The sequence below is a fragment of the Desmodus rotundus genome, chromosome 4, assembly GCF_022682495.2.
Source record: "Desmodus rotundus isolate HL8 chromosome 4, HLdesRot8A.1, whole genome shotgun sequence".
In the NCBI taxonomy this organism is placed as follows: domain Eukaryota; kingdom Metazoa; phylum Chordata; class Mammalia; order Chiroptera; family Phyllostomidae; genus Desmodus; species Desmodus rotundus.
This window is the reverse complement of record NC_071390.1, coordinates 115,279,897-115,294,408: the sequence shown is the minus strand read 5'-3', so window position 1 is coordinate 115,294,408 and position 14,512 is coordinate 115,279,897. Positions and strand designations below refer to the sequence as shown.

The 14,512-nt window shown below is 39.7% G+C and overlaps 1 protein-coding gene and 1 pseudogene across 1 annotated transcript in view; one reads left to right on the top strand and one right to left on the bottom strand.

Annotated features, from left to right (window-relative positions):
• Positions 1–8,050, bottom strand: part of MINDY3 (MINDY lysine 48 deubiquitinase 3) — a 102,657-nt gene extending 94,607 nt beyond the window's left edge. Inside the window, exon 1 of the mRNA XM_053922217.2 lies at positions 7,571–8,050. Within this exon, the coding sequence (XP_053778192.1) occupies positions 7,571–7,664 (94 nt within the window). The 5' untranslated portion in view covers positions 7,665–8,050. The remainder of the gene's footprint in view (positions 1–7,570) is intronic.
• Positions 7,716–14,512, top strand: part of LOC112320972 (pre-mRNA-splicing factor 18-like) — a 35,408-nt pseudogene continuing 28,611 nt past the window's right edge.

Sequence of the window (14,512 nt, the reverse complement as noted above, 5' to 3'; positions counted from 1 at the left end):
ATATACTCACACTGGCTCTGTCTTAATTTTTTTATCCTCGCCCAAGGATATTTTTCATTGCTTCTAGACAGAGGGGAAGGGGTGAGGAGAGAAGAAAAAGGGAGAGGGGGAGAGGGAGAGAGGGGGGAGGGGGGAGGAAGGGGGGGGAGAGAGAAACATCGATTGGCTGCCTTCTCCTACTTGTCCCAACCAGGGATCAAACCTGCAACCTGGGTATGTGCCCTGACCAGAAATCGAACTCACAACCTTTCAGTCTATGGGATGATGCTCCAATCAACTGAGCCACACTGGCCAGGGTAGCTCTTAATTTAAATATTAACTGCCCAATACTGACTGAGAGCAGCTAGTAGAAGTTGTTGCAGAGAGCACTGGCACCTTGTAGCACATACAGAATTGAGGAGAATTGAGTTACAGTGTGATTTCCTAGTTTAGGAAATCATTCCTCCTCTCTAGGCCTCAGTGTATTTATCTTTAAAATCACTACAATTCCAACAATCTAGGAATATGTAAAGTTTCACTAAAGATTATACTTGAGTCATTCATCTAACAAATATTTAATGAGCATCTAATACTATACCAAGCATCTAAAATATACACATGAATGACTGACTCCCTAGTCTGGAGGAGCCAACTGTCCAGGTGAAGACAAGCATACAAACAAATAATCACTAAAATACAGAAATGAATGTTACAACAGAAGTAAGACAACAGTGTTGTGGACACAGAAAGGAATGACTGACTCTGCCAGAGTCAAGTCATAACAAGTGAGTTTGAGGCTGATCTAGAATGGGAATTTGCCAGGGAAGCAAGAGTGGAAGGATGACTTTCAGGTAAAGAAAACACCTTTATGAAAGGAAAAAGGGTTAGTAAGAGAAGGGCAAGTATATGGATCAGAGGAAAATTTAAAGCAGCTGAAAAGCAGTGTCGGGGTAGGACAGGGGAGATGGTACACGGGAGGAGGGGACACTGACAAGACGCTAATAGTGGAAAGGGCCACACCGTAACAAGTACTAATGAAAGTAGTAATATGATCATACTTTTTTCTTTTTTAAATGATCAGAATGGGGATGAGCCTGTTTCATCAGCCACATAACACACACACACACACACACACACACACAAAGTACCTAGGTTGAGATACTAAGTGATAGCAAGCGATTTTTCAACCAGTGTGCTCAAGAATGTTTACAACATACAGTATCTGACTATTTAGTCAGGGGCACTGACCTCTTTTCCTTTAGACCAGGAGTGTCAAACTCCTTTTCACTGGGGGCCACATCAGCCTTGTGGTTGCCTTCAAAGGGTCGAATGTAATTTTAGGACTGTATAAATGTAACTACTCTGTAACAGTTAAGCAAGAGCACAGCACTGCCACCGGGTAGAAACAAGGTGGAGGGCCGGATTTGGCCCACAGGACTTGTGTTTGCCACCTGTGCTTTAGACTGTCAAATTTAAAAAATGACAAGAGCCAACACAACAATAGTGATCCAGTGTGAATGCCCTGTCTTCAACCATAAATATGTAGGTCATATAATAGAGCTGCATCTTTCAGTCACGTTACATAATAAGGTTGCATCTGATTGGTTAACTCTTGGTACCAGAAATCCTTATATACAAGTATAGGCACCTTATTTTTTAAAAAGTCACTTTAGAGCAAAAAGGGTAGATAATTACTATTATCATTGTTTTTGTAAATCAATCAAAATTATACCTATTTTTTGTTAGATTGGCAACAATATATTTTTTGGTGTGGCAGAATTTTAGTAATTAGTTTATGGGTGCCATGACATGTAGAAGATCCTATCCCAACCCACGTCCTTTCTCTTCACCTTCCATCTCTTTTAAACAGCATTTAAACATGTATTTTACATATTTAAGAACAAAACACCTTAAGATTCCACCAAAAGCTCATTGGTATTTTCCCAAAGGAGTTGAAAATTTATGTCCACAACAAAACCCTGCAAACAATGTTCGGAGTAACTCTACTCCTACTTGCCAAAACAGGGAAGCAGCCATCTTTCAGTAGGCGAATGGATAAATTGTGGTACATCCAAATAGGATATTATTCAGTGATAAAAAGAAATGAGCTTGCAAGCCATGAAAAGACATGGAGGAAACTTAAATGCTTATTATTAAGTAAAAGAAACCAAAGTGAAAAAGCAACAAACATGGGATGATTCCAACAATATGACATTCTAAAAAAGGCAAAATTTACAGAGACAGTAAAAGATCTGTGGTTACCATGGCATAGCAGAAGAGGGGAGAGATGAGGGATAACTAGGTGGAGCACAGAGGATTTTGAACGCAGTGAAAATACTATGATACACAATGATGGATGCACGTTATTATACAATTGTCGAGACCCACAGCATGTACAACACCAAGAGTAGGCCCTAATGCAAAGTATGGGCTTTGGGTGATAATGATGTATTAATATAGGTTCATTGATTATAACAAATGTACCTACCACTCTCGTGGAGGATATTCATACAGGGAAGGCTATGCATTCTATTGTGGGAGCAGGAGGCATATGGAAAATCCCCATACCTTTCCCATAATTTTGCTGTGAACCTAAAACTACTCTAAAAAAGTAAAGTTTTAATTAAAAAATCATTTGACCATAAAAAAACATTCCACCAAAAACTCCAACTACTCACTCTCAAAGCCCACCTAGATGTCTATATGCACTGTCTAAATTTCCTTACCTCACAATTTACTTAACCCACAATAATCTGGCTTTCAACCTGTGGCTACACCAAAATCATTCTCACAAACTTCATCAATGACCAATAAAAATTATTCCTTCAAATCTTTTCTTTATTAATCTCCCAGAGAATCATCTGAAGTGCTCACCACTGACTTCTTTAAAACCTTTGTCCGTTGGCTTTATTGGTCCCTCTTGCTCCAAATTTGCTTTTTTCTGTTTCTTCTTAGTCTCCTTAATCAACTCCTTTTAAATGCTTATATTCCTTAGGGGTTGGCTTTGGAATCTATGTTCTTTATTTTTATTGTTGACACTACTGCAGATGTCCCTATTTCACTCCCCCATATGCCCCATCCTCCCAGTCCCCACTCCCCCTTCTATTCTACACATTCTCCCTGGGTAGCTCATCTTATTTAGCCCAGTCATAGACAGACTCTAAATGCTTTAACCTGGTCCTGTAGGATCTGGCTTCTGAGTGTATTTCCTACCTCATCCTTTGTCACTCTCCCTCTTCAGACTCCAAACACCCTGAGCTCCTTTCAGGTCCTCAAGTATCCATTTGTTTCTCTGATTTCTTACCCTTTGAATACGTTGCCTCAGCCTGAAACACATGCTAATCCTGTCTCTGAAAAACCCCGACATCTTTTAGGCTTCACCTTAAGATAAGGTCCTCTTGGTTCAAGGCCCCAAAACAAAATTTGTGTCTATTTCTATCCCATCTCTAGTCTACCAATGAGTTCGAACCATTGTCATCTCTCACCTACAATACTCTTTAAGAATTTCCAACCAGATCTCTCCATTCCAGACCCCCAAGCTGCCAACAAGGTTTCACCATAGTTACCAGTGAGATATTTTAGAAATGCAATTGTGATTTTGTCACAGCCTGCTTAAAACATTTCAATGGTTTCTCACTGCAATTAGAATAAACTCCAGCTCCGTTCTATAACCTAGAGACAATGTATGATCTATCACACCTATCTTTCCTCAGTTTACTCTCACCTTCATCATCTACAGCGACATCAAGCCCTTGGAACACCCCAAGTCTTTACCCGACATCTGGATGTTGCTGTCCCCTCTGCATGAAATGCTCTTTCTCTCTTCATATAGCTGAATTCTTCACAGTCTTAACAACTCAACTAAGGTATTAACTCCTCAGAAGGTGCTGTGACTGATCAAACGTGTCAAAAGTGGTTTGTGAAGTTTCTTGGTACTATCAGCATTTTGGCCAAATAATTCCTTGCTGTGGGACTGTCTTATGCATTGGAAGATGTTTAGGAGCACCCCTGGCCTCTACCCACTAGAGCCAAGAGCGGGACACAACCAACATACTCAAAATAGCCAAATCAATAAAGTTACTGGTGAATATAAAAAATGTGTCCTTTATGTTACAAAAAAAACTAAATGGACTTTTTGGCCAATCAAATAATTTAGGCCATATTCTTTCTTGACACATCTTTTATTACTCTCTCATTCCCTCATCCCCTCTCCAGCCAAACTAACCTCTGTCCTGTTGCTTGAATAAAAAGCCAGGAATATTCTGCATTAAGTCTTTTATAATGGTCATTCTCTCTGCCTGGAACTTTCTTTTTTCAGTTATCTGCATGACTAACTCAGTTACCATATTTTTCAGACTATAAGACACACTTTCCCCCCAAATTTGGGAGGAAAATGGGGGCGAGTCTTATAGTCTGAATGCAGCTTACCTGGCTTGGGGGGGGGGTGCCACGGTGGAGCGGGGTGACAGGAGGCAGGAGCAGGACCACATTTTTTTGCTTGAAAATTTTTTTCCCTATTTTCTTCCTCTAAAACCTAGGTGTATCTTATGGTCCGGTGTGTCACATAGTCCGAAAAATACAGTATTTCCAGTGTTTACTCAAATCTCATCTTCAAATTAGGCCTATCCAGCTACCCCATCCCATAACTCCCAAATTATTTACCTTCTAACTGTTATGTATTAATTTATGCTATATCATGTTATTCGCCTTCTTTCCCATTGTACTGAGTCTAAGCTACAGAGGCCTGGAACACTGTTGTGGGGGAAAAGAAAGGGAGAATAAATGGTGCTTATAAATAAGGAGGTAGAAAATACATGCTTTTCTTCCAACTGAGTAAGAGGAAAGCAGGCAGGAGTACAGAATAAATTTCCAAATTAAAAAACAACTTTAAACCTTTAAATTAATGTGACTTATTGGCTTTAAAATAAAAACTGGCAACCCCCCTATGCACACAAAAACCTAGGATTTGCAGAAGAGAATTATCTAAAACTGCCAAATGAATTTTAAAAACAACAAATTCAAAAAACAACTATGTGTCACTCTTGAGGCTTATTGGTTAACATATTATCGAAAAATGCTAAACAATTAAAACAAAACAAAGCAAAAAACCCAAACTCCTGCAGCTTATTGTTTTCACATATCAAAAGACTTTAATATAACAAATCGATATAGTTTCATAGATGGAATATCCCTAGAAAAAAATTTTTATCCTCACCTGAGGACATTTTTATTTCATTGCTTTTAGAGAGAGAGGAAGGGAGAGAGAGAAACATTGATTGCCTCCCATTCACACCCGGAATGGGGGTCTTATGTGCTCAGACCAGGGGACCCACAACCCTTAGGTTGCTGGACAACTCTCCTACCAATTGTATAAATATTTGCCTCAAATATTTGCCCCAAACTACTTATGCCTATATTTGCTTCCAAAAGACCAATGACATTACTGTTGCCAATTCAAAGTACAGTTAAACTATGAAATAAAGACAAAGTTAAAGGCACATTTTGAATGCAGTGTTTCTTATACCTAGTCCCATAATCCCAAGTGACTGCCACAGCAACCTTTAGCAATGGTTTTTGTCTCTACAAATGAATAAATGAATACAATGGTAAATATAGCAAAACCAATAACAATATCCTTCTGATTCAGAGGTGCAAACTTAAACACACCATTTGGTTGCTTTAAAAAACCTTGGTCAATGTAAGACCTTGAAGAATTACATAGACACAGTCTAACTGCACTCTCTGAAAAATAAATAATTTATTTTAAAATCATTGATTGAATGAAACTTGTTAAGGAACTTCTGTATGACTAGAAGGTGGCAGAGCATTATAATGTCATTATGAAGTTCTATTTTAAATAATGATTACCTATAAAATAAATAATAATTTCTTGTAACTGTCAGGCCACTGGCAGAGAGGGATCTTCGGCTTATTCTGCAACCAAACACTTTTCAAATTAAGCTACCATTTTGAGTGTTTATTCAGATATTGTGCTAAGTGCGTAAGTGTATTTACATGTCTTTAACCCTCACAACGACCCTATAAGGTTGACACTACTATTATCTGCAGAGAAGAAATCTGAGGCTTAAGTTCAAGTGTGCCTATTCCAAAGTGGGCCCTCAACCTTTACTAGAACTGCCTGAGTTCCCCTTGAATCTGCATCACAGTATTAAAATGCAAATGAGGCTGAATGGTATCTTATTCTACACTGTAAAAGCTTAATTAATGTGGACTAGTTACAGGGGAAGTAAATCCTTCCCCTACTTTACTACTAGGATAAATAAGTCAAAGTGGAAGATAAGTTTTAAAATAAAATCTGCAATGTGGGTGTCCAAGATTTTAGACAATATTAGTTAAGTGACATCATTAAATGAGAAAAAAGAGCCAAACTAATTACACGTAATTCACTCCCCATTCTATCAATTTGGATGCAACTTTGGCCTGGTCATTTACCCTTTCCTGACTCGCCTGCAAAATAAGAGTGATAGACTAAATAACCTGACTCTAATACACTATGATTCTAACTTTACCAGCTATTGAAAGACAAGTATCTGGGAGGGAGGAAAGGCATACCTACAACCCTGAATTTCTGTTACAAAATACACATTATGAAATGGGGATAGATTTATTGTTAAAATTCCTCCAAATCCTTTAACAAAAGGTATTCTCTAAATAAATGTTTTAATGATAGTAGTAATAAATGGCTATTACTTATTGGCCTGTTTTACATACAAACATACATTACTAACTCCAAAGGCTATACTCTTAATCTCACTTAACTTCACCGGTCTTTGTTAAGTCACCTTAAGTAATGTATCTGTTGTGTTTTCATATTAAAACTTAAGAATTAGGTATAAAGTGCCCAGCGCAGGGCTTGGCACAGTGCATTAATTTAATAAATGGTAACTTCATTTAATTATTATTCATAGTATCAATAAAACTTCTTATGTAACTCAAAATCCTATCTGGGTAATAGACTGGCACAGGAAGTGCTATGATTCATTTTCTTTTTAACTGTAACAGATACTAAACCAACGCTAACCCAGAGACCCTTTGATTTAAGAGAACACTTTGTAGCAAGCAACGCTGTATTTATGCACACAGTACCATGACTAACCACATAATTAAAACAAAAATAACAAAATTGCTTTCTGGTATATTGACTTTAAAGCCACTTTGACTTTTTTACTGTGGACGTTCCTTCCTTCAAAATCAGACCAAACGCCAACAACATAAAGCCTTGTTTTCAGGCAGCCACATCGCTGCTTGAGAAATTGACACTCGAGCACAAGGCACCCCATCAGAGCCACTGCAGCTCAAAACCACCCGTTTCTTCTCCAGCGGAAGGGCAGTCCAGGGAGCGGCTGAGGCGCTGCGGGTCTTTAATGGACAGCTGTAACCATTTTCCTACTCAACCTCTCCCTCCAAGGCAGGCAGGGCGTTTCTAGAAACTTCCAGTTTCCGGGCAGGGCAGGGGAATTGGGACAGAGTGCGGGGCACGCGAGGGGGCTGGCTGGCGCGAGAGGCGTCACAGCCAGACTCTCACAGAGCAAAGGAAGCGGCGCTGGAAGTGAGAGCCCAGCCAGGGTACCTTGCGTCCAGCGGCAGAAGATGGTGTCAGAGAGGCCGGGACTGCTCTTGGTGCCCCACACCAGCTCCACCAGCTCTTTGGTCAGTTCGGACATGATGGGGTACCGGCCAGCGGATCTTTGCTTTCAGAACTCCTGCCCCGAAACATGGGGAAGGAGCGACTCCGGAGACAGGAGTTGTGGGACAGCAGCGGCAAAGCAGTTGGAAGTTTAGACGTGAGGAAGACGAAAGAGAGAGAGCTACACGCAGAGACCTAGCCTGTCAAGACCTCTTAGAGCAGCAGCTAAGTTTCCCCTACCGGAAGTGCCCGGGCCACTTCCGGCTCCTCTTTCGCTACCTCCCCCACACCCGGAGGGCTCCGAGTCACCTCCCGGAAGCGGAAGTGGGGCGTGGAAAGAGTTGCGGACCGCTGTAGAGAATACTGGTCTTTCTGAGCTCAATCCCCGGCCAGTTGGTGGAGTGGAAGCTTTTTGTTTGTATTAGCAGGTACGCCACAGCCGACGGCGCTGCCATGTTTCTGAAATCCTGGAACACTTCCTCCCTCAGCGAACTGCTGTGATCTTAGCTGGGGCTAGGAGGCCCAAGCCCAAGGGCCTAGAACATAGCCTATTCCTTAAATTTTGTAATGTTAATTATGCTGAACTGCAACTGTAAGACGGTGGTTGAGTCTCAGTGAAGAAACATGCATGTGTTTGAAGCCGCCCCCCCTCCCCATGAATTTGAAGGCTTTCAGCCTCTGTGCCTCAGATTATACAAAGTTGAACCAACTATTAAAGGCATAACCGAATGCAGCATAATGTACGTTAGAAATGTCTCTACCAAGGGTAATGCAGAATGACAAAGCTATTTGTAGAAAAACAACTTCAAAGCAGCCTGTTTGTAAATGGTAGAGCATTTTCATCTCTACCTTTTGAGACTGTAGGGCTTATAGGCAACACCTGACCTAAAGTCAGGGTTTTAACCATTGTCAATCAGATAAATTTAGTGTGTGTGAAAACTTCTATTTGTGCTTCTTAAAAAGAAGAGATCTAATATTCTCTAAGCTCTGAATTTTTTAAAAAAGACAAAATCTGTCAGGTTCCTTCCAGGTTATAAATAAGAGGGTTTTGCTAATTTATACTTTATTTCTGACTTCAGCAACCCTTGCTTTAGTTAAAAAGAATTGTTCACAGTTCAAAATCACAGTTCACAGTTAAGAAATGCCCAAATCATATCATAGTCTTACTCCTAATTTTTATTTCCTTTACCCTATTTTTTACACACCAATCTTACCATTCTTTGACTTAATATAAATTCCACTATGTAGTAAAGCTTTCTTCCGTCATTGCAATCTAAAATAAAAACTTTGGCTTCTAAAATTTGATAGTGTCTACCTTGTCTGGAACTTCCTTATGACAATTATTGTCATTCTTACATTTGCAAAGAATTATTTACTCTTCTCTATGATATAAATTTAAGAAGGCCAATGACCTGTCTTACTCATAGTACTGAGTGTGCAGCCTTGAACATTACTGAGTTTCAATAAGTATTAGTTGAAAGAATGACACTTGTCTTTACTGGAACATAATAATTCACTATCTTCTGGTGAACAAGGAATCTGGGGATATAGTATTGACTAGTCCAGTTAAATATCACTTGCATGGTAGTCTACAACTTACATAATTATTTCCCTTCCTGAAAGATATAGAAGGGTCTCTGTTCATAGAGCCTAAAAGTGGTAAACTTCTAAATTCAGAATGTAGAGGTTTGCAACATTTTTCTTTCCATTAATATATGGAAATGTGGGGTCGATACATGGTGACCCTTCCCTCCCCCATGACTGAGGGCTGGTCAGATGGGCTCCCGGCCAGAAGGATTTTGTATTGTTTTGGGAGCATCGCCTTGTCCTATGATTGCTTGATTTTTTTTTCTGCTTGTACACACTGAGGTAATACAGTTTAGAGTCAAGCATAGGGCATGTGCCTCCTTTGTCTGGGACTCCTTAAAACGAGTCTCTGACTCAGGGAAGTGCAGCCTCTCTCACACCAACCCACGGCCACCAGTGCACTCCCCTGTACTGTGAGTAATGAATGGCAGGTCCACCTCTGCCAGTCCTCCGGGTGGTTTTTCAGAATACCACCAACGCTTAAGCAGCTACCCGGTTTGGAGCTCCTGTGTTACAGGATATATCAATGGTATAGTATATATAATCCTGCATCATATTCATTTTACTAATATACATACAGTCGTTACAGATGTGATTAACTATAGATTTGGAGAAAAAGCTATCCTTTCAAAATGTACTTTTAAAATGGAGGATTTCTTGAGCCGTGATTTTTCTTAGTGTCCAGCTGTAGTGAAGCTGACAAACTTTTGGGTGGATATTGATATATATGTCCGTTCCACCTTTAGGTTATAGCCTTTATTTTCAATGTTTAAAATTTTTTAATTAACCTGATTTTCAAGAAGGAATATTTGATTATTGTTAAATTATTTATATTGCTCAATGACTCATTAGTTATAACATTTAATTATAAATTTTATAATTAAATTATAAAATAATAGTCTTGCTTAGACTACAATAGAAATGCAAATTAATATTTATTTAAATTTTTCTTAGTAGTTATTATATGTCAAAATAATGCATACTGGAAGCAGTGAAGTTTGTGGAATCTATTCTCTTTTATGACAATGGCTTAAAATTATGTAAATTTTCTTTCAAGTATTTGTATTGCTTTATATTTTGCACTCTTTCCCTTTAGGACAATCTATAGTTTTGATTAAACTGATATGTAATGTCAAGATGTACATAGGTTGCATGAATGATCTTTAGTCCTAAAATACCAGAAACTTAAAGTTTATAAGAAGTTTTATTAGTAATACTTCTCTTTCTAATTCAAATCAGGGCACTTTCGTAAAACTGGGCTAAGATTTCCATCAGATTAACTCTCTATAGCCATCTTTAGTACGTTACAGTAACAAAATTAATTCCTCATTATCAAACTCTAACTCTGTGCATAATTATTTTTCTGTTTTTCCCAAAATTTCTGTGACAAATAAAAGCACAACAGCCTCATTACCTGTGTCCTATAAATTACCATGAGAAAAACAATTCTCCAACTGGAAGCCCTCAACTGCTAATTTAGTGTATTTGCACTACCACTTATCAAGGAGAAATCAAATCTTTAAAAAAAAAAAATCCACCCTACAATAAAACTAACAAATTCTAGGCAGGTTAATAAGACAATTTCATACTCAGTTATTAATAAAAATTATTTAATTTATATGTTCTAAGTCTTCCAAGAACAACACGAATCTGTCAGAGAAACAAAACTCTTCCCTTTGCACCATCCTCACCTTATCGCAGCCGGATAATTTTTCTACTAAGCATACCAAGTTCCCTTTAAGCCCAGCATTGGCATAAGTATGGCATAGTGCATCATTTCCCAAAGCATTTCCTATTAGTGTTATACTTTATTTCTGACTTCAGCAACCTTTTCTGTAGTTAAAAGGAATTTTTCACAGTGCCTGAACCATATCCACACGGTGGAAAAGGGATTAAATCATTAAATGCTGATTTAAGTAAAGTTAAACAAGTTGTTCACTGTAACTCTCCAAGAGAAGGGATTGTATTCACTGTTAAAAGTTACATTTGAGGAGAACCAAGATGGCGGCGTAGGTAGACACACTGCGCCTCCTCGCACAACCAGAACTGACAGATAATCGAACAGCGAGGGGGACCGACACCAAGGAAATAGAAAATAAACATTCATCCAGACTGGTAGGAGGGGCGGAGACGGGCACCGGGGTGGAGAGGACTCGAGTGGCTGTGGCAGGACTGAGACTGGCGGAGTGTGGGACAAATGGCGCAGGCAGTCCGAGCACTAGCAGACCCTGCAGCCCCACATTTGCACAGATAAACCCAGAGGGCCGGACTCAGAGTGGCGGAGAGCGGGGCAGGCAGAGCAGCGGGTAGCACCCCACTGCACCACATTCGCCCACAGATAAACCGGAGGAACAAGCAGACCACGCAACCCAGGGCTCCAGCCCCGGGGGGGGGGGGGGGGGGGGGGGGGGGGCGCGGGTATAAAGCCTCAAACCTCTGATTGAAAACGCCCGTGGGCGGGCGTTGGGGCAGCAACAGGAGAGACTCCCAGCCTCACGGGAGAGGTTGTTGGAGAGACCCACAGGGGCCTAGAGTGTGCACAGGCCCACTTACTCGGGAACCAGCACCAGAGGGGCCCAGTTTGATTGTGGGTATCAGAGTGAAAGATTGAAATCCGGAGGAGAGTGAGGCGGGCGCCATTGCTCCCACTCGGCCCCTCCCCCACGTACAGCGTCACAGCACAGCAACCAGCGTTACCCCGCCCCAGGGAACACCTAAGGCTCCGCCCCTTAAAGTAACAGACGCGCCAAGACTAACAAAAAAAAAATGGCCCAAATGACAGAACACTTCAAAGCTCCAGAAAAAATACAACTAAGCGACGAAGAGATAGCCAACCTATCGGATGCACAGTTCAAAACACTGGTTATCAAGATGCTCACAGACTTGGTTGAATCTGTTCGAAAAACAGATGAAAAAATGAAGCCTATGCTAAGAGAAACAAAGGAAAATGTATAGGGAACCAATAGTGATGAGAAGGAAACTGGGACTCAATGGTGTGGACCAGAAGGAAGAAACAAACATCCAACCAGAAAAGAATGAAGAAACAAGAACTTGGAAAAATGAGGAGAGGCTTAGGAACCTCCAGGACACCTTGAAATGTTCCAACATCCGAATTATAGGGGTGCCAGAAGGAGAAGAGGAAGAACAAAAAATTGAAAACTTATTTGAACAAATAATGAAGGAGAACTTCCCCGATCTGGCAAAGGAAATAGACTTCCGGGAAGTCCAGGAAGCTCAGAGAGTCCCAAAGAAGCTGGACCCAAGGAGGAACACAACAAGGCACATCATAATTACATTACCCAAGATTAAACGCAAGGACCTACATCCAAGATTACTGTATCCAGCAAAGCTATCACTTAGAATGGAAGGGAAGATAAAGTGCTTCTCAGATAAGGTCAAGTTAAAGAAGCTCATCATCACCAAGCCCTTATTATATGAAATGTTAAAGGGAGTTACCTAAGAAAAAGAAGATCAAAAATAGGAACAGTAAAAATGACAGCAAACTCACAGTTATTAACAACCACACATAAAACAAAAACAAGAGCAAACTAGGCAAACAACTAGAACATGAGGGTTGTTCAATAAGGGAGTGGGAGGGGGAGAGGGGGGTAAAGGTACAGAGAATAAGTAGCATAGATGATAGGTGGAAAGTAGACAGGGGGAGGGTAAAAATAGTGTAGGAAATGTAGAAGCCAAAGAACTTATAAGTATGACCCATGGACATGAACTATGGGGGGGGGATGTGGGAGGGAGGGGGGTGGGCAGGATGGAGTGGAGTGGGGGGGGAATGGGACAACTGTAATAGCATAATCAATAAATATATTTAAAAAGAGTTACATTTGAATTATTTCACTCATTGAGCTTCTCACAAAGTTTGTTCTGCAGAATATTGTTCGGGAATTACTGGTATAATGGAATAGACTTTCAATTGGAATTAGAAAATATGAATGTTAGTTCTTATTTGGGTACTAACTATGACCTTGGATGAGTCACTTAACTAGCTATACTGTGCTTTCTTCATCTATAAATGAAGGAAACTAATTTAGATAATCTCTTAAAATCCTATTCACTTCAGATCCTGTCCAGTTCTATGATATTACAAATTAGCTGTGTGAAAGTTAAAATACATGGAGAGAGTGGGAAGAAGAAGAATGTTGAGCAAGTATATAAAGAAATAATTTAGCACTATTCTTAACTCCTAGAATAAAAGAGGTTATTTGCCACCTATCACCTACTTGTGCTAATATTATAAAATGAGAAGATCCAAGCTCAACTTGTACATCAATCTAAGACTGGCTATATTATAACATCTGCACACTTGGATGTGTCATGCACCGCAAACTCAGTATGTGTCAAATCAAACATGTTTTCCCATAAAACATGCTCGTCCTTCAATGCTTTATAATCAGTGAATGGTACCATCATCTACAAACAAGCACAATTTTAGTGTTCTCAATTTTGATTGAATAAATACCCTTAAATACCCTCTTTGAGGCTCACTTGCCAAATTAATAAAATAAGCTTATTAATAATAATTACATATAGTGGTTATGGGATTCAACAGAGAAAACTGTATGTAAAAGAAATATGTACATTGATAAATACTATTCCTACTTTAACTATATTAATGGTTTGAAGGAAATACCATGGTAGCAAAGATGAAAAATGAGTTGTTTCTTCATTTGTACTAGAGAAATCTTCAGAGAAGTTCGAACTGGAACTTCTTCTTTGACTAGAAATGAAAGGGAAGATGGGATTTTAGTCATGAAGTATTACTGTGGCAGAACATGGCATTTGTCTCACTAGAGAGACATGAGTTGGGAATGTCACATTAAGGAGGGTGCCATAAACTGAACTGTGTCCCCCTTGGATCCATATGTTAAAGCCCTAACCTCCAATGTGACTGTATTTGGAGATAAGGTCTTAAAAGTGGTAACTATGGTTAAATGAAGTCATAGATATGTGTCCCTAATTTAATAGAACTAGTGTCCTAAGAAGAAGAAGAAGAGACACCAGAGATCTCTCTCTCTCTCACTCCACATGAAAACAAACTTAACGGCCATTTGAGGACACGACACGGATATGGCTGTCTATAAGGCAGTAAGAGAGGCTTCACCATTAACCAACCCTGATGGCACAATGGCCTTATACGTGCAGCCTCCAGAACTGCAAGAAAACTAGCCACCCAATCTCTGGTATTTGGTTATGACATCTGGAGCAGATCATTCTAGAGAGGACCAGGATCTTAAGAACATTGAATATAAAGGTAAGATTTATTGATCGATTTTGTAGTAGTCA